This window comes from Cynocephalus volans, chromosome 1, assembly GCF_027409185.1.
Source record: "Cynocephalus volans isolate mCynVol1 chromosome 1, mCynVol1.pri, whole genome shotgun sequence".
Taxonomy (NCBI): Eukaryota; Metazoa; Chordata; class Mammalia; order Dermoptera; family Cynocephalidae; genus Cynocephalus; species Cynocephalus volans.
The window spans coordinates 124,014,554-124,035,742 of record NC_084460.1 but is presented as its reverse complement, the minus strand read 5'-3'; the positions used below and the strand labels follow the sequence as shown (position 1 = coordinate 124,035,742).

At 36.5% G+C, this 21,189-nt stretch overlaps 1 protein-coding gene across 2 annotated transcripts in view; it reads left to right on the top strand.

The window, feature by feature from the left end:
* STXBP5L (syntaxin binding protein 5L) overlaps window positions 1-21,189 on the top strand; it is a 354,645-nt gene that overhangs the window by 314,753 nt on the left and 18,703 nt on the right. For both annotated transcript variants that reach the window (XM_063092515.1, XM_063092508.1), the window contains 2 exons: window positions 6,277-6,447; window positions 10,064-10,303. In XM_063092515.1, coding sequence (XP_062948585.1) covers window positions 6,277-6,447; window positions 10,064-10,303 — 411 coding nt within the window. The remainder of the gene's footprint in view (window positions 1-6,276; window positions 6,448-10,063; window positions 10,304-21,189) is intronic.

The following is a 21,189-nucleotide window of genomic DNA, read 5'->3' as shown; positions in this document are numbered from 1 at the left end:
CTTCGCTCTCACTTTCCTCTGTGGAAGAAATTATGAGCCAAGGTCTCTCTTGGCATTGAGCTGCACCACCTTGAAGGAAAGGTGACAGGAGTAAAGTGATACTGTATTTCTTACCCTCTCAATGTACCTATTGTCATGGTTTTTTTGCCCCACCAGTATGTTGGAAACTCTCAGCTGGACTCCCAGACCCCCATAAGGGTATTCTCATCCATGTGGGTTGTTAAAAATCAGTGTTTCTGTGGGGTTTTGAGGGCTGGAACCGCCTATTCTGACATCTAGCTGATATCTGTAGCTCATTTCTTTTTAACATTGAATAATATTCCATCATATGGATGTACTAGAGTTTATTTATCCATTCACCAACTGAAGGACACCTTGGTTGCTTTCAAGGTTTGGCTATTATGAATAAAGCTGCTATAAACATTCATGTGCAACTTTTTCTGTTATGCTCATTTGGTTAAATACTAAGGAGTACAACTACTGAATCATGTAAGATTATATTTCATTTTTTAAGAAACTGCCAAACTGTCTCCCAGCAAAACTGTACCATTCCCACCATCAGTGAGTAACATTTCTTGTTGCTCCACATCCTCACTAGCATTTGGTATTGTCAATGTTTTGAATTTTTGTTATTCCAATAGGTGTGCAGTGGTACAACATTGTTGTTTTAATTTGAATTTTAAAATTTTTCCATATGTTTATTTTACATCTAGGATCTTCTTTGGTGAGGTGTATATTCAGATCTTTCACTCATTTTTTAATTGAATTGTTTGTGTCCTTATTGTTGAGTTTTAAGTGTTCTTTGTATATTACGGATATCAATCCTTTATCAGATATGTCTTTTGCAAATGTTTTCTTCCAGTCCATGGCTTGTCTTCTCATTCTCTTAAAGTGTCTTTCAAAGATCCAAAGTTTGTAGTTTTAATGAAGTCCAACTTATCAAATTTTTTTTTTCATAGACCTTGCCTCTGGTGTTGTATCTAAAAATTTGTTACCAACCCAAGGCCATCTAGATTTTCTCCTAAGTTACCTTCCAGTAGCTTTATAGTTTCATGTTTTACATTTAGGTATATGATCTATTTTGAATTAATTTTCATGAAGGATGTAAGGTCTGTTTAGGTTTGTTCTTTTATATCAGTGTTCAGTTGTTCCAGCACCATTTGTAGAGAGGACTACCTCTTCATTTTACTGCCTTTACTCCTGTGTCAAAGAGCAGTTACTATATATGTGTGGGTCTATTTCTAGGATTTCTATTGTGTTCCATTATCTACTTGTCTATTCTTTCACCATATTGCCTTGATTACTATAGCTTTATAATAAGTCTTGGAGTCGGATAATGTCAGTCTTCTGTCTTTATTTTCCTCTTTCAATATTGCGTTGGCTACTTTGTATCTTTGGCCTCATAATATACACTGTAGAATCTATTTGCCAATATCCACAAAACAACTTTCTGGGGTTTTGATTGGGACTGCTCTGGATCTATAAATGAAGTTGGGAAGAAATGTCAGCCTGACAATATTGAGTCTTCTTATCCAAAAACATGGAATATCTCTCCATGTATTAGTTCTTTGATTTCTTTAATCAGAGTTTGTAGTTTTCCTCATACATTTCTTGTACCTATTTTGTTAGATTTATACCTAGGAATTTCATTTGGGGAGGTGCTGATGTAAATGTTATTGTGTTTTTAATTACAAGTTCCATTGATAGTATATAGGAAAGTTTTTTGTTCTGTGCAACTGTTTGCCAAAGATGAACTCAGGAGGGGAGGGTTTAACAATCAAATGAATAGAATGACCCATTCTGTGGATACCAGCCAATCTCTTTCTCCAACCACCTCTGTCATTGCCCAGTGGGCCGATGAACAAAGTTGCCATGGTGGCAGGGATGGAAGTTATGCATGGGCTCAGCAACATGGGCTTCCACTCACAAAGGTTGCTACAGCTATGGCCCTTGCTAAATGTTCAGTCTGCCATCAGCAGAGACCAACACTGAGTTTGACATGACACCATTCCCCAGAGTGATCAGTCCATTACCTGGTGACAGGTTGATTACATTGGACCACTTTCATTATGGCAGGGCAACATGTTGTTCTGGAGTAGACACTTTCTTTGGATACGCACTTGCCTTCACTGTACACTTTTGCCATAACTACCATCCATCAACTTCCAAAATGCCTTCTTCACCATTATTATATTCCACACAGCATTGCTTCTGATCAAGGAATTCACTTCACCACTAATGAACTGTGGCAATGGGCCCGTGCCCATGGGATTTACTGGTCTTACCGTGTTCTCCACCATCCTGAAGCAGCTGGATGGACAGAAATATGAGCGTGCGCGTGCACACACTCACACACACACACACACACACACTCACACACACACTCTCTCTCTCTCTCACTCCAGCTTTCTTTCGATTAATGTCAGCATGGTATATCATTCTCTATCCCTTTATTTTTAATCTAAATGTGTGTTTAAACTTAAATTTGGTTTCTTTTAGATAATGTATAAGTTGTGTCTTTTAGGCCACTCTGATAATCTCTGTCTTTTAATTGTGTTTATACCGTAGACATTTTAAATGTTTATTGATATAGTTGGATTAATGTCTACCATGTTAGTTACTGTTTTTTTAATTTTTTGACCTTGTTCTTTGTTCCTATTTTTGTCTTCCACTCTTTTTCTGCCACTTGTGGCTTGAATTGAGTATTTTATATGATTCCTTTTTTTCTCCTTTCCATGAAGACTGTGAATTTAGTCTCAAATAGTTTTTAAGCACTCACATGAATGAATGTAACAGGAAATAAATAAATAAATTTGCTTGGAAAAAATGGAGAAGTGTTGATGAATGAAGAGGAAACTTTAGATTTCAGTAACTATTAAACTCAGAGAATATAAACCTGTGTACTTCAAAGCTAAAATATATAAAATCACAGCCATGAAAACCTTTGCTGTAAAAGAATCAAATTAAAGTTAGGAATAAAAATCATGCTGGTTTCAGGAGAAAATCTATGATTTGGTCTCTCTGAGTCTTCAGCTTAAAATTATTTAGAAAAATGCACTACAATAAGAGATTATAAACCTCAGAAAGGTCATCAAAAAAAGCAAAGAAAAGATGATATTTGACAGTCAAAGACACTGAAATAAATAAAAATTAAAAATTAGGTAAACCTCAGTTTTGGTGAGTATGATGGCAGACATGTCCTGCTGTACCAGTCCAGCAGTACCATAGCTCCTAGCATGTAGGCTGAGCAGTTGACACAGTGGTCAGTGCTGAACAGTTGACACAGTACAGAGCAGTTGACAGTGGTGTCTTAACTAAAGCAGAACTCCAGTGTGGTTGAGCATTGTTTGGGGCTGCAAAGCTTCTGACTATACCTCACAGGTTCTCCCTGAGATTTTGAGCTGCCTGATATCTTTTGATAAATTCTTTTCCTGCTTAAACATATCAATCAGGCAAACAACCAACATTAAGCCAATTGAAAAACCAACTTGTTCTCAACCAGGGTTACATAAACAGTGACAAAGGAGGAAGGGAAAGAGTTGACTATAAAATTAAGAAACAAAAAGATAATGTGGGTTTTTAATATTTCAATCAATTAATATTGGCTACATTCAGTATGGTTAAATGTAAAGTCTTTATATTTTACTTATATTCATAGTTTTTAAAATTCAATGCTTATTTTGACTTAGTATCATATTCAACATATATTTTACCATAGAATCATACTTTGTGTCATAGGCATAATAGTTTTCATTTTCTGGGAACTGTATGGTATATCAAAAGGTTTGATTAACATGACTAGTTTACCAAGTATTAAATTAAATGTTCGTTTACACTCATCTATAAAGATATGTCAAAGACCAGGTTAAAAATGATTTCAATGGGATGCAATAAGCCTTTTTTCAGTAAATCACTGTTATGCCTTACTTAATACAATAAATACAATTAAATCAAATCATGACTTAAAGGCACAGGTGAGTAAGCTAATTTAAAGAAATGTAATTTTTCAAATTTGGGAATCTTTCTGTAAAATAAAGAATAGGAATTTCTCTTTTACTTTAATTTGCTTATTGTTTTAAGGTTGAATCATTCAGAATGTTGGATAGAGCTCTACTACTCTAAAGCACCATTGTAATCGGGGGGCAGTTGTAGGAAACAGAAACAATTGTAGCTATGTTATACAGAAAGTGATTAATACAGGAAACTAAGGGCTTATCAAATCACCAAAAGATTGGAGAAGTAGACTCTAAGCTTGGCCTACAGGTATGACTTTCAGACAGACATACCAGGGGAGTAGAAACTTTTGCTACAGTTAGAAACAGAGAATCAGAAGACCACTGTCAATCAGCTTTTCAACTTAAGAACATATAGTTATAAGTAAGATGAGGAATCCACCACAACTGCCTCCTGACACAAAAAACTCTGTGACTGGACTCTGAAAAGCTGCCTTCAAAACAAAATAGTCTCCATTCCAATCAGACCAAAGAAGCAGAACATATGGCTTCCATTCCATTTTCAAAATCATTTGCCAGATTTTTGAAACCCTGAGCCACTATGCAAAAAAGCCAATTCCTGAGGCCACCATGCCCAAGACTTCTGAAGCCCAAACCTCTTGAAGAAGCCACCACTGACAGTTTCAACTAAGCTCAGCCTTCGCTTCATTCTAGCCCAGGCACATGAGTTAAGAAGTTTGCAAAGGATTCCAACCCCCAGCCATTCAAGCACTCTCGACTAATGCCCCAGACATCATGTAGTTAAGACATCCCCACTTTGCCCTAGTTAAAGTCCTGGCCTACAGAATCTGTGAGTACAATAAAATGATTATTATTTTACATCAACTTTTGGAGTCTTTTTTAATGCAACAAGAGATAACCAAAACACATAATATCATAGATTTTTATGTTTCTACAAGCACTTCAGAAATACCTTTAAAGATTATAATAATCTGTTATATGATATATACCACAATATACCTAAAACCTTGTGCTTCATTGTAAAAAAATAGCTGTTTTACAGTTTTTCTGTAAACTAACACTACGGTGAATATCTTTATCAATAGAAGTTTTTCTTTTGTATTTAGCCCTTTATTATCATTAATCTCCAGAATAACTGTGTCTAAGCTATGACCAATTTTGTTCTAAATATTTTATAACAATATTTATTTTGAATTATTTAGCATGATAAAAAAAAGTTTTAAAAAAGCAGATTCACTTCCATATATTTAAAAAATTATTTTAAAAAACTACAAAAATAAATCCTTCAAATTGATCAGCCATATGGTAAACAAAAGGATATGGCTAGACACTTGGGGATGCCCATGTGTGGTAACGTCAGCAGACCTCATGAGTCAAACATGAGAAGCTGGGGGAAATTTGGCTGCCACAGCAGGTGGGGGGAAAACAAGAAAAATAAGCATGTTGAGTCAAGCCTGTTATGCGCTGGATTGAAACAATATTCATATGAAACAGTCACCAAAAGATGGTCACAGCTAGGCAAGAGTGGCTTTGGTTTAGTAAGTTCAAGGAGTTCAGGCTAAGTGAATAAATTTCACAGTTCTCAGGGCTCTGCTACACACTCTTGTACCTAGTTGAGAGGGTATGAAGAGGGCTACAGTCCTTCCAACATTCCTCTGGACAAGCAGTGAGCCCTAGAGCAAGATGTTATGTCTGTGGAAAGGGCAGCTTTTTCTCACTGATGTACCCAGAGAAGGAGGTATTGTTGCCATTTGTACCCCCAAGTATTTGTGGTTTCTAATTCACACTATGTTGTTAGTGCCAGCTGTTGCCGTCAGTGTTCTTCCTATTTATTGAGACTAGTTACTATAAGGAAGGAGGGAAAGAGCTCTTGACCTAGTTCCCACATGGCTAACTCATCATGGGATATTTCTGCCTTTCCATCTGAGATTTCTGAGATTTATGTCAATGTGGAAGATAACTGGTTCCAAAAGGCTTGGATCTCAGTGTTCATTATGTGAGCCTCCTAAACCCTAACTAAATATATCTTAAAAATTGCTTCCCCTTTACAAATATTTTAGCTGACCCTATCACCCAATGTTTAGCGTACAGACACTATGTGAGAAAATCTGGATTAGAATCCTGATTTGGCTAACTACTGAAATTATGACTAAATCTTAAGATAGCAAGGACTTAGCCATATTCATATGGTTTGGAAAAAGAGGAATTCTTGCTCATCTTCATTTGTTAATCTACACATTTGGATTCCTTTATATTAAGATTGAATTATGATATTTATGTTCCCTTCCTCCTCTTGGTACAGACCATGTAAATGGACACTGCACAAGTCCAACTTCTCAGAGTTGCAGTTCTGGGAAACGTCTTTCTAGTGCTGATGTGTCGAAAGTAAATCGCTGGGGTCCTGGAAGACCTCCATTTCGAAAGGCACAGTCAGCCGCTTGCATGGAGATTTCTTTACCGGTTACAACAGAAGGTAGGTTTAACATATCAATTTTTATGGGTACAGTTAAAATTTGGTTTACCATGGTAATGGAAACTGGAAGACAAGGGATGGAGGTCACATGTAAGAGATTTAAAAAACTACTAGGCAATGAGTAGCTGAGAGCCTGGTGGGGCTGTGGCCAGGACTCCAAATCCAGTCCTCACTACACCTCCTTCCTCATCTCTAAAACCAGAATGGCTCTGTTTAAGCGTAGGCTTCCCCTTACTCTGTACAAAGGGACACCTATGCCTTAATCTGTTCTCTACCGTTTCAGTAATTACTAAGAATTTATTTCTGTATCTGTAGACAGTTATCAATGTCTTGCCACCTTATTTCCTTAACTGTCAAATGAATATGACCAAGAAAAAAGACAAGATATTAAATTCTAAAGTTTGCAATCTCATCTTCATATGTTTTTAAGAAGAAAGACTATTTGCTTATTTATGGAATGAGTATGGGAGCAGGGAGTAAAGTACAAGAGCCAGAAGCCAGAAATGTTTAGAGAGGGAAAAAAGAGGGAAACTTGTGACTTTGCTGTTACTGTCTTGTTGATAAGGATCTTTAGGGAGATAGAAAAAAATAATTTTAGGAAGATTTGCTATAGTAATTTTTTTTTTAAGAAAATATAATTTTATTATTAATTTTTTTTAATATTCTAGGATGTTGTTGCAGAGCAGTTAGGAGGGAGGGGGAGTGGGGAAGGGGGAAGGAAATGTGATGGAAGAAGGAGGAAGGAGGAGGGGTGGGATTCTGGCCTGTGGCACCTCCCTCATTCCCACAGGGGAGACCAGGGAAGCTTCCAGTGGTGGCTTGGTCATTGCCGGGCTAGGTGCAGATGTCAGGTGCATGTGGCAAAAGCCCTCGAACCCCCGACCACCCCAGCTTGGGAACCCAGAGCCCTTTTTGCTGTGGCTTGGTGGTCACCACTGGGCTAGCTGTGGGTGTCGGCGGGGCGAGGCTGAGGCCCTCAGCCCCCCACCACCCCAGCTCAGGAGAGCCCAGGGTGCTTCCTGCAGTGGCTTGGTGGTTGTTGCTGGGGTGGTTGCATGTGTCAGGGGTGTGTGGTCAAGGCCCTCAGCAATGCCTCTCGACACCCTTGGGACTGGTTGCAGGTGTTGGGGGGCATTGCTAAGGCCCATAGGCCTCCCCCCTTTCTGGCTCGGTAGCCCAGGGTACTTCCGGTCCTTCTAGGTGTTATAGGTGTTCTTTGGTGAAATGAGACCTTTACTAGTTAATATCAAACTTTGTCTCTGGTTACAGGTACTTTTCTTTTTCTTTCAGATCTGTGTTGGGTTATTTGCTGTTCCCCCCAATTAAACTCTGTGCTTTGTCCTTTGCTTACTTCTAAAATAGGGGAACTTCCTGTGGGGACCAGTACTTGAGCTCTGTGGTTTAGCTAAATTGCTGCTTTGCTGCTGATTCCCTAATGAAGGCTTTTTGTGCAGCTCGGGTTTTAATGGTTGACTTTATAGGTACTTCTGGATCTAGTGAAATCAGGTGCACCTGGGTTGTGTAGAAACTCTGGTCTGGGCCTGAGTCTTTTCATCAAACAGCATCCCATGCAATTCTATATTCCTAACCAGTCTCCTCTGAGTGGTCCTGTGCTGAGTGGGGTGCAGATCGGCTGTCCTTGCTGTGTCCCATTGTTCTCCCAGTGGACCTGTCTCCCCCACTGCCCATGCTCCAAACACTTCCCATGGGACAGGCTGTGCTCCAGTCCCTTGTGGTGACTCACCAGCCTCTGAGTGACTCCTTTTCTTCAGTTGTTGTGGCTCCTCAATCCTATGTGGGTCCACGGAAACCCTGTTAGTGGTCTTGCTGGCCTGGGGGCTACCAAGGTCCTCTTCTCCCCTGCCACCTCCAAGCAACTTCATCCAAAGGGCACAGCTGCGGCTTTTGTCAGCTCCTACTCCGTGCGCTCAGCAGCCCCAGTCTAGAAGCCACTGGGGCTCGAAAACAGTCAGAGCAGTCTTTTCTTTCTTTCATTGTGGCTTCTCCTGCTTTCATGTACTCCATAGGTCTCTCCTCCTCTTCCCCTGAGCTCTAGTGGTGCCAGCTTGGCTGTCATTGCTTTTTTATAGTTGTAAATTGGTCGATTTGTGGTAGAGAATGATGCTGGGGACTACCTATTCCACCATCTTGACCAGAAGTGCTATAGTAATTCTATGGTATAAAGTAATTCCCCATTTACTAACCCTAAAAATTTTTGATGATCTATCTTGCTCTTCAAATTCTTTAAAAATAAAATCTATTATTCAATTTTTGTTTCTTTAATATTATGATGTACTACATTTAGTCCAATGAACATGCAGATAATGATGTTCTCTCTCTGATGGGTATCTGTGAGTATCAACCTTGAATGGTGATGATCCATGAATGGAAATATGTTCACTAGGAACGTCATAATAGAAGCAGCATGTAAGGGTTATAAAGGAAGGAGCTCTCTGAATCACTGGAATGAGAGTTGGGAATTTTGGGTTTTTGATATGTCTCCCTTAATTTCTACTGGATTCTGGGAAAACTAACTCTAAGTCTCTCTCTCCAAATCTGTGAAACATATAGATTATCTCTAAGCTTCCTTTCATCTCTAAATTCTATCACAAATTATTATTTTTATAAATTTACTGAAGGATAAAAAGGGGATATTAGAAATACCATATTTTGTTTTCTAGAAAAAAGATAGTATGAGGAATCTATATTTAGTTTCTTTCTATAAAAATAATTATGAATCACACTTGTACCTATCAACAGGGAAAAAAGTCAGTATAAAGAAAAATATGAGAAGCTCGTACTCTGGAATGATTATAAGAACAGTACAGCCTTACTAATATTTACCTGAGGTAGGTGAGTTTATGCTTGTTGGAGTGTACACATGTGCAAGTATTGATGAGCAAGAGAAACTGAAGCCATGTTGTTCATTTAAGTGGGCTTCAGCCCACTGAAAGTGGTAGAAAGACTACCACTATCAACAGGATGGCGCAATCTACGACTCCTTATTTGGGCCTAGGCAAAGTTAGGACTGGATTTGGATTCAAGGTAGGAAGCTTGAAACTAGTTCAGGGAAATAACAGTTGCATCTTGGTAAAAACTTTAATTTTTACAACTATAATTATCCCAGATATAGAATATGTTTTCCATAGAAGATTCATGATCCAGATGAATCCTTTCATGTCAATATCCACATATTATAAGTGGGAATTGCCAAAAAATCATTAGGAATACTTTCAATAATTGAGAGAGAGGCATTAAGCACAATTAAAATGGCATCAGAAATTCTCGTAACCTTGACTATTTAGACTAAATCTTCTTTCCAGATTAAAAAATTTTGACTAACTTGTAAAGCAATGTAGTGAGAGAAAAATGGTGAACTGGAACTCAAGAGACTCAAGTTCTAGTCCTACCTCTGCCTAAGTTTATGATTTATACTTCTACACTTCAATCTCTCCCTCTTCAAAATAAACTGATAACTGAACAAACTGCCTTCCAGGTCAATAAACAAAGAATGAAATTCTGCTTCCCTCTCATAATCTGCGGTTTTCATGTATGTAATCTGACTTCACTTGTCGTGGAAATACACTAATACTTTTTTTTATTATTATTTTCATAGAAAACCGAGAAAATTCCTATAATCGTTCTAGAAGCTCTAGCATCTCCAGTATTGACAAAGATTCTAAAGAAGCAATTACAGCACTATACTTCATGGAATCCTTTGCACGGAAAAATGACTCTACCATCTCCCCTTGTCTGTTTGTTGGAACTAGTCTGGGAATGGTGTTAATCATCTCCTTAAACCTACCACTGGCAGATGAACAAAGATTTACAGAGCCAGTCATGGTATTGCCAAGTGGTAAGAGTTGTTATTCATTCATTCCCTCATTGCTCCTTTTTCAAATTTACATATGTTGTTATAAAACTTAATTTGTATTGATTCAGGACAAACATTATGAGTATAAGTATTATGTGCAATATGAACTATTGAAAATTTCATAAATCATATGCTATTCCAACATTTGTCATATTGTAACTTACCTTTTTTTTGAATTTTATTTTATTTTGTCAATATACAAAGTGGTTGACTATTGTGGCCCATTACCAAAACTTCCCTCCCTCCCTCCTGCCTATCCCTGCTCCATCCCAACAACCTCATATCTGTTTCCATGGTGTATCAATTTCAAGGAATTGTAATTGTTGTGTCTTCTTCCCCCCCCCCTAGTTTACTTGTGTATTTATTTATTTATTTCTAATTCCCATAAATAAGTGAGAATATGTGATATTTCTCTTTCTGTGCCTGACTCGTTTCACTTAATATAATTCTCTCTAGGTCCATTCATGTTGTTGCAAATGGCGGTATTTCATTCTTTTTTATAGCAGAGTAGTATTCCATTGTGTAATATACCACATTTTCTGTATCCACTCATCTGATGATGGACATTTGGGCTTGTTCCAACTCTTAGCTATTGTTTTTTTGTTTTTTGGGGGTTTTTTTGTCGTTTTTTCGTGACCGGCACTCAGCCAGTGAGTGCACCAGTCATTCTTATATAGGATCTGAACCCGCAGCGGGAGCGTTGCCGCGCTCCCAGCGCAGCACTCTACCAAGTGCGCCACGTAAATAGTGCGGCAATGAACATTAGAGAACAGGTATACCTTCGACTTGATGATTTCCATTCCTTTGGGTATATACCCAGCAGTGGGATGGCTGGGTCATATGGTAGATCTATCTGCAATTGTTTGAGGAACCTCCATACCATTTTCCATAAAGGCTGCACCATTTTGCAGTCCCACCAGCAATGTGTGAGAGTTCCTTTTTCTCCACAACCTTGGCACCATTTATCATTCACAGTCTTTTGGATATTAACCATACTAACTGGGGTGAGATGGTATCTCAGTGTGGTTTTGATTTGCACTTCCCGAATGCTGAGTGATGTTGAGCATTTTTTCATATGTCTGTTGGCCATTCTTATATCTTCCTTTGAGAAATGCCTATTTAGCTCTTCTGCACATTTTTTAATTGGGTTGTTTTTTTGTTGTAAAGTTGTTTGAGTTCCTTGTATATTCTGGATATTAATCCTTTGTCAGATGTATGCTTTTCAAATATTTTCTCCCACTCTGTTGGTTATCTTTTAACTCTGTTAATTATTTATTTTGCTGTGCAGAAGCTTTTTAGTTTCATATAATCCCATTTGTTTACTTTTCCTTTGGTTGCCTGTGCTTTTGGGATCGTATTCATGAAGTCTGTGCCCAGTCCTACTTCCTGAAGTGTCTCTCCTATGTTTTCTTTAAGAAGTTTTATTGTTTCAGGGTGTATAGGTGAGAGGTATGGGTCTAGTTTCATTTTCCTGCATATGGATATCCAGTTATCCCAGCACCATTTGCTGAAGAGGCAGTTGCTTCCCCAGTGTATAGGCTTGGTGCCTTTGTCAAAGATCAGAGGGCTGTAGGTGTGTGGGTTGTTTTCTCGATTCTCTATTCTATTACATTGATCAATGTCTCTGTTTTTATGCCAGTACCATGCTGTTTTGGTTATTATAGCTTTGTAGTATAGTTTAAAGTCAGGTAGTGTTATGCCTCCAGCTTTATTTTTTTTGCTCAGAATTACTTTGGCTACGTGTGGTTTTTTGTTATTCCATATAAATATCTGGATAGTTTTTTTCCATTTCTGAGAAAAATGTCATTGGAATTTTGATGGGGATTGCATTGAATTTGTATATCACTTTGGGTAGTATGGACATTTTCACTATGTTGATTCTTCCAATCCAAGAGCATGGGATATCTTTCCATCTTCTTGTATCCTCTCTAATTTCTCTCAGCAGTGGTTTGTAGTTCTCATTATAGAGATTTTCCACATCCTTGGTTAACTCTATTCCTTAGTATTTTATTTTTTTGGTGGCTATTGTAAATGGGCAAGCTTTCTTGGTTTCTCTTTCTGCATGTTCACTATTGGAGAATAGAAATGCTACTGATTTTTGTGTGCTGATTTTGTATCCTGCAACTTTGCTGAAATCATTTATCAACTCCACGATTTTTTTTGTAGAGGCTTTAGGCTGTTGGATATATAGGATCATGTCATCTGCAAAGAAGGACAGTTTGACTTCAACTTTTCCGATCTGGATGCCCTTTATTTCCTTCTCTTCTCTGATTGCTCTGGCTAGTACTTCCAACACTATGTTGAACAGGAGTGGTGAGATTGAGCATCCTTGTGTAGTTCCTGTTCTTAAAGGAAAAGCTTTCAGCTTTTCCCCATTCAGGATGATATTGGCAGTGGGTTTATCATATATGGCTTTAATTATGTTGAGATACTTTCCATCTATACCTAATTTGTAGAGAGTGTTTATCGTGAACGAGTGTTGAATTTTATCAAATGTTTTTTCAGCATCTATAGAGATGATCATATAGCCCTTGTGTTTGATTTTATTGATATGGTGTATCACATTTATTGATTTGCATATGTTGAACCAACCTTGCATCCCTGGGATGAATCCCACTTGTTCATGGTGTATAATTTTGCGTATGTGTTGCTGTATTCTGTTAGCTAGTGTTTCATTGAGGATTTTTGCGTCTACGTTCATCAAGGATATTGGCCTGTAGTTTTCCTTTTTTGTTGTATCTTTACCTGGTTTTGGTATCAGGGTGATGTTTGCTTCATAGAATGAGTTTGGGAGAATTGCCTCCGTTTCAATCTTTTGGAATAGTTTGTAGAGAATTGATGTCAATTCCTCTTTGAATGCTTGGTAGAATTCTGCTGTGAATTCATCTGGTCCAGGGCTTTTCTTTGTTGGGAGCCTTCTGATAACAGCTTCAATCTCTTTTATTGCTATTGGTCTTTTCAGACTTTCTTCATCATCTTGGCTCAGTTTGCCTAGTTTGTTTGTGTCGGAAATTTATCCATTTCCTCCAGATTTTCAACTTTGTTGGCATATAGTTGTTTATAGTAGTCTCTAATGATTCCTTGTATTTCAGAGGTATCAGTTGTAATATCACCTTTTTCATTTCTAATTTTTGTTATTTGGGTCTTCTCTCTTCTTTCTTCAGTTATCCATGCCAATGGTTTGTCAATTTTATTTATCTTTTCAAAAAACCAAACTTTTTGATTCATTGATCTTTTGTATCATTTTGGGGATTTCAATTTCATTAAGTTCTGCTCTGATCTTAATGATTTCTTTCTGTCTGCTAACTTTGGGTTTGGATTGTTCTTGTTTTTCTAGTTCTTTAAGGTGAAGTATTAGGTTGTTCACTTGCCATCTTTCCATTCTTCTGAAGTAAGCATTTAATGCAATAAATTACCCCTTAGTACTGCTTTTGCAGTATCCCACAGGTTTTGGTATGATGTGTCATTGTTTTCATTAGTTTCAATAAATTTTTTAATTTCCTATTTGATTTCTTCTTGGACCCATATGTCATTCAGTAGAATGCTGTTTAATTTCCATGTGTTCGTATAGTTTACAGAATTTTGTTTGTTATTGATTTCTAATTTTAATCCATTGTGGTCTGAAAAAAATACATGGGATAATTCCAATTTTTTTGAATTTGTTGAGACTTGATTTGTGACCTAACATATGATCTATCCAGGAGAATGATCCATGTGCTAATGAGAAGAATGAATATTCTGAGGTTATTGGATGGAATGTTCTGTAGATATCCACCAAGTCCAATTGGTCTAGAGTGTTGTTTAGATCTTGTGTTTCTCTACTGATTCTTTGCCTAGATGATCTATCCAATATTGATAGTGGGGTGTTCAGGTCCCCTGCTATTATGGTATTAGTGTCTATTTCCTTCTTTAGGTCTAATAGGGTTTGCTTTATTTATCTGGCTTCTCTGACATTGAGTGCACATATATTTATTATTGTTATGTCTTCTTGATGGATGAATCCTTTTATCATTATGTAGTGGCCCTCATTATCTCTTTTTATGGTTTTTAGTTTAAAGTCTATTTTATCAGATATAAGAATAGCTACTCCAGCTCGTTTTTCATTTGTTTGCCTGGTAAATCTTTTTCCATCCTTTCACTCTTAGTCTATATGAGTCTTTATGGGTGAGGTGGGTCTCTTGAAGGCAGCATGTAGTTGAGTCCTCCTTTTTAATCCAGTCAGCCAGTCTGTGTCTTTTGATTGGAGAATTTAATCCTTTGACATTAAGAGTTGTTACTGAAAAGTGTTGATTTACTCCTAGCATTTTATTGATTTTTGTTTGCATGTCTTAAGTGTCTTTTTTTCCTTTCTTTCTGATTTACTGTTTGTCTTCTGTATTTGTTGGTTCCTTGGGTTGTAGATAAACATTTTTTTTCTCTTCATTGTTTGCATTTTTATTCTACTAGTGGGTTTTGATTTTTCTTGAGTTTTTATGGCAGTGGTAGTTATTTTTCAGATCCCAAACCCAGTACACCCTTGAGGATTTCTTGTAAGAGTGGTTGTGTGGTAGTGAACTCCCACAGTTTTTGTCTGAGAAATATACAATTTGCCCTTCATTTTGGAAGGATAGCCTTGTGGGGTAGAGTATTCTTGGCTGGCAATCTCTATCTTTTAGAATTTTGAATATATCATCCCATTCCTTTATTTCTTTAGGGTTTGTGATGAAAAGTCTGATGTTAGACTGATTGGGGCTCCATTATAGGAGATTTAACGCTTCTCTCTTGCAGCTTTTAAGATTCACTTTGTCTTTGAGTTTTGCCAATTTGACTATAACATGTCTTGGAAAAGATCTTTTTGAGTTGAATACATTTGGGGATCTTTGAGCTTCCTGAATCTGAAGATCTGTGTCTTTTCATATAGCTGGAAAGTTTTCTGCCACTATTTTGTTGAATATGTTTTCAATGCAATCTCCTTTTTCCTCCCCTTCTGGAATACCCATGACTCAGATATTTGAGCACTTAAGGTTATCTCTCTTAGATTTTCTTCAATGTTTTTAATTCTTTTTTTTTTTTTTATCTACCTGTGTTATTTCAAACAGCCCATCTGCAAGGTCAGAAGTTCTCTCTTCTCCTTCTGCAAGCCTGCTTTTTAAACTCTCTGTTGTGTTTTTTATTTTATTGAATGAATTCTTCAGCTTGGCAAGCTCTGCTACATTCTTTTTAAGGGCATTGATTTCCTTGTACATTTCTTCTTTCAGGTCCTGTATACTTTTCCTCATTTCATTGTGTTGTCTCGCTGACTTTTCTTGTATCTCATTTAGTGTCCTTAGAATTATCACTCGAAATTCCTTGTCAGACATTTCAAGGGCTTCTTGTTCTATAGGATCTAGAGCTTGAGAGTTATTACCCTTTGGTGGTGTACTTTCTTGAATTTTCATATTTCTGGTATCTTTCCTTTGATGTTTAGTCATTGTGGCAGGGGATTTCACAGTCCACTGGTTCAACACTATTGTCTGGCTAGGATGCTGCTCTGGCTGCCCATTTGGCATGGCTGCCTCAGTGTCTGCTCAGTTGCCCACTGGTGCCTTGGGTGCATGGTTGCCGTGGGTCTCGGGCCTCTCCGGCCGGGCACTTCTCTGGGTGGCATGCACTTGGCCGGGCTCGTAACTTACCTTTACTTCCACCATTTTTATGGTAGTAAACTATGGAAATGCTTGGGAAATAAGTTTCTGAAAAGCACTGAGGCAAACCTTAATGCAAAAGTTGAATTTATTTTTAATAAATTGAAGCATTTCTCCAAAGTTCCATGCCAGATCAAAGCCTATGAGTGTTTTTACATCATCCTTGAAGAACTCAGAACAATTAAGCTAGAAGATTTGACTTAAGGTGGATTACTAAAGTCTTTCATAATCTTCCCATCTTACTTCAGATGCATAATGTACAATTTCTTTCATTTTTATCCTAGTGCCTAGAGAACTACATAATTTATATAAGTATTGTTTCTAAAGCATATGTTGTATTCTCTTTCTACTTGAATATTTTTTTCTTTTTGAAGAAGGGATGAGTGTGATTCCTCCTGTTATTCCTTTGAATAGTTTTATTTTTTTAATTGAAATATAATTGATTGTAAATGTTTTTTGGTACAGAATTGAATATCAATACCTGTGTACAATATGTGATGCTCAAGTCAGGATAATTAGCATATTCATCATTGCAAAACGTAAGCATTCTTTGTGTTCATTAACCAATTTCTCATTAACCCCTCTCCTCCATCCCCTTTCCCACCTCTAATAACCACAGTTCTGTTCTCTCCTCCTGAAAGTTCAACCTATTATTGTGATCGTTGTTTCTTCTTTATTATTTATTTATTTATTTTTAGCTCCCACTTATGAGTGAGAACATGCAGTATTTTTCTTTCTGTGCCTGGCTTATTTCACTTGATATAATTTTCTCCAAGCACATCCATGTTGCTGCAAATGGCAGAATTTCATTCTTTTTTATGCAGGGTAGTATTCTATTGTATATATATACCACATCTTCCTTATCCACAGATGGACTTTTAGGTTGGTTCCAACTCTTGGCTGTTGTAAATTGAGCTGCAATAAACATGGGGGTGCAAGTAAACCTCTTCAACATGATGATTTCCATCTTCTGAGTATATAACCAGTAGTGGGTTTGCTGGATCATATTTTTACATTTATTCTTATCACTAATTTCACTGTCTCCTTATTTCCTATATAAGAAATGTTTTTCAGATAGCTTTTAGGTTAAAAGAAAAAGAATTTAATTAATATATAATATAAGGGGTTTTATTTTTAAAGAATATATGTGGTTTGGCAGGTTAGATAGGGTTGTACTTTCTTTGTTAACTGGTATGCCAAATTCATATTGGTAGATTATGTGGAATAGTCAGCTCTCTACTAGTATGGGAAGTTCAGATAAATGCATTGTGTTTTAAAAGTTAATCTGTTGAGATCTTTCTTTTAAACATATATTTTACAATGAGAAAATATCTTTTATTACATTCCTAATTTTAAGGAAATATATATATACAATTCTTTTATACTGGTTGAGTTAGAGCCAGATCAGTGAGGTCAAAAATGGATTATTAAGTATTAATTTAATCCATTTTTTAATGAAATAAATGATTATACATATTAGACATCTAATATGTGCCAGGCAGTCTTCAGAAGTTGAAAGGTAAAATCAACCTGTGTCACACAAGTTTAAAGCCATAAATGAAAGACAATTTTCTAATAATAAATATTCTAAAAAATGCAGCTTTTAATGTCACAAGTTTTGAAATAAGCAATCCCTGGAACTAATGCAGCAGATCTCTGAATATTATAAGGAAGTTTTTTTGCCATTCTAAGCAAACAGACTTAGACCAAAAATGATGACAAAATACAAAATAAGTATAAATTTAACTTTTGGCTTCTGGTTTGTAAATATTTGCAATCTTTTTTCTTATCTATTTAATGAGATGTAATGGGAAGCTGTCTTCTCCAAGTTTCTATGTACAGTATTCTTTCAAGACCTTAGTTAATAATAATGTATCAATATCAGTTCATCAATTATAACAAATGTGCCAGGCTAATACAAGATATTAATAATGGGGGAATAACAGAAGGAGTATATGGGAACTCTGTACTATCTGCTCAATTTTCTATAAACCTGAAACTACTTTTTAAAAAAGTCTATTAATTTTTTTAAAAGAGAGATAAACATATATAAAGGAGAAAGCTATAAGGCTGGGTTTTGATTTGTTCTATAATTAACCATTGAAAAAGAAAAAGACTAATTGGAAGCCATAATTTATGAGAGTAAAAAGAGAAAAGGAGAGCAGAGTTTTATAAGAAAAGATAGAGGTAACAGAATGCCAGTTCAAACTTAAAATAGAAAACTCTTCCCTTCCTCTTTTACACCTCACTATTGGCTATATTAGTTGTCCCAGTCTTCACTCTCTTTGCAATATCTATTTTCCACCCCATACCCAACTGGTTCCTGCCCAAGCTTATGGGAACCATTGTGGGTACTATTTATGGTGTTACAGGTACTGCTCTAGCTTATGGGAACCACTAAAAAAGTTTGGAATTGAGGGTATTTCCCTCTTTCATTGTCAATGCTGAAGTGAGTGACTTGTTCTTAGGCCCTTGAATGTGTTTTTTTCATCTGTAAAAATATTGCTAAATAACCTTTTATCAGTGGCCTGGGAAAATGTATGTGAGTTGAGCAGTTTTTTTAAACCTGAAAACAGTTCATTTTGAAATTTATCTCTTCGTTCAACAAACGTTTACCAAACCCATAACTATTGAATTTACCACTGGGGATACAATGGTCCCTGTTTTCAGAGACATGCAGGGAAGAACAAAAGTGAACAGAAAATTATGATTAGAATAAAGGAATTACAGTAAGGGAGATTATAATGAGGAGATTAAAGAATATTGTGGAAACATGGGGGTTGGCCAGGGGAAATTAGGAGAAGACCTTCCTAAAGAAGCTGATATCTGAAGTGGGAATTGGGCAGGTTTGAGAGGAAGTTGTGCACAGTACTAATTTTAAGAGTAATTTGGTACAGCATGAGTAGAAACTGGGAGGTAAGAGAGAACATGGCATAGCTGAAGCATAGAGATAGAATGTGCTAGATGAGTCTGGAAAAATAGGGGAAGATTATAAAGGGCCATATAAAATATGTGAAGCAGTTGGAAAAGACTTCCTAGATTTGAAGGACAAAACAGTGATACAATACACTGTTTTCTTTTTCTCAAGAGCTGATTTTTAAATTTAAATTCTGTAACTGTAAAAATCAAAATGCAAAGGAAAATAAATGAAAATTCTGCCACCAGCAAACTTTCTTCCTTCTCTGTCTACCCGCCCCTTCCACATTTCCTCCCCTAGGAATTATACTCTCCATCAGTAACTCTGTAAGAAATTTATTTGGTAAGACTCATTTTTAATTGTATTTTATTTCTACTTAATTCTTTATGCTTCTAGCTATAAATTATTATATAATTATTGGTTCTGCCATATGAAGTTCCTAGCATTGCTTTGTTGAAAAAAAATATTATTTTGATTCTGGATGATCAAACTCAAGATTTAAACTCATGATTAAACTTAAGATTCTCCAGAATAAATTCGTTCTCTTTATCCCCAAACTGGTTCTTCTTGTCTCTCTCCCATTTCTATTAATAGTCCCATGATACTACCTAAATGGCCTCCATAACTGCAGTTTCTTCTTTTCTGATCTCTTTTACTCACTACTTCCATACTGGTTTTACTCCAGTATTATTTTCATCATCTAGTTTCTTTCCATGCACCATATTCTCTGATATCTTTCACTTACCCATAGAAGCAATTTCAAGCTCTGTATCTTGGAAATCAGTGATCTCTATAAACTCAGCCCTACTGTACCTCTCTAATCTTATGTCCTGCTGCTTCCCAGAACCAGCTCCCTGGTCCAGCGAGACTTATTTCCTCACTTCTCTTTTCTCTCTTTGCCATCTCCCAATCATCTATCATTGGTAAATGTCATGTGAATTTTTTGGTTTGTTGTCACATTTGAGAAAAACTGTATCAAGTTTCTTGTGTGAACTGTAAGATTTGGAAGAAGTTTCTACAGACTAGCTTTTGGCTCCAGACATTTCAAATCTTGTCTGTTCTACATTATGTACATACTTCTAAGGTTGAAATAATATGCCTTTGCAATATGACCTCCAGCCCAGCACTTTCATGTCAAAATGATACTGAGTTGCATTAGAGTAGTAGTAGATTTCCTAGAAGCCATTTCTATACCTGGAAGGCTAGCAATAACCCAGACATGGTAGTAGCTGTGAACCATCTAAACATATGTCACTAAACCCAAACTAAATATACCTCATCTCAACTTGCCCTTGTCCACATCCATGAAGTGTCTGTCCACTACAATGTTACCTGACTGGAGGAAGATTAGAGTGGAAAGAGAAAGCTGTCTTATATGATTGTGGTTAAAGAAAATATTTTAGTTTCACACATTTTATAAAAATATATAAACATGTGAACATAGTACTAAGGTCTCTTTCTAGGCCTTGGAACCAATGCTAGTGAAGCGCCCTGAAGTTTAAGCTTTATTAACTTCATAATAAATCTGGCTCTGCCCCCAGCATAATGCTTAGCACACCTTAAATGACTGAGTGGAAGATTGGAAGAGGGCAAGTACAGATTCATAAATCTAGCCAATGCCAACATTAGGAATATTGTCCAAAAACGTTATCCTAGTGAAATACTGGAAAATAAACAGGCGTTGGAAAAGCTATTATCACTAAGTTAATTCCATTATGTATTACTAATACTATCAACAATTAGCATGCCAACAAGATGCTATATTTCTAAGCCTAGATAAAGAGCAAGTAAAATTGCTCACAAAGACTCAGCCTGAGTTTGTCTAGACGTGGGGCTTCTGTTTTTGAGGAATTGGAGGTAGGGGTGTTATGTGTAATACCTGACTAAAGAAAGGCTGATAGTGCTCACTTCAGCAGCACATATACTAATATTGGAAAGAAAGGCTGATAAAGAAAAATAAAAATGTAAAACATTTAAAGTAAAAATTCATGTAAATGGATTTATCTTATATTTTCTCTATAGATTTTGCTTCCTCTGTATTCTAAAATTATTTTAATTTACTAATTCACTTTCTGGTTATATATTATATAAGCCTGGGTATATTTTTGTGTTTTCACATGTATGTTCTCAACATTAAGCTTATGCAAAAGTGTACCAGAAATTATCTTTTCCCTCTTTTTTATTATTTCTTTTCTTCCACTATTCTTGTGTTGTCTTTTGCCTACTGAGAGAAGTATCTCTTGGGCCTACCCTCTACTCTAGACTTTTTCCAGCCTCACTCTCTATTTTAA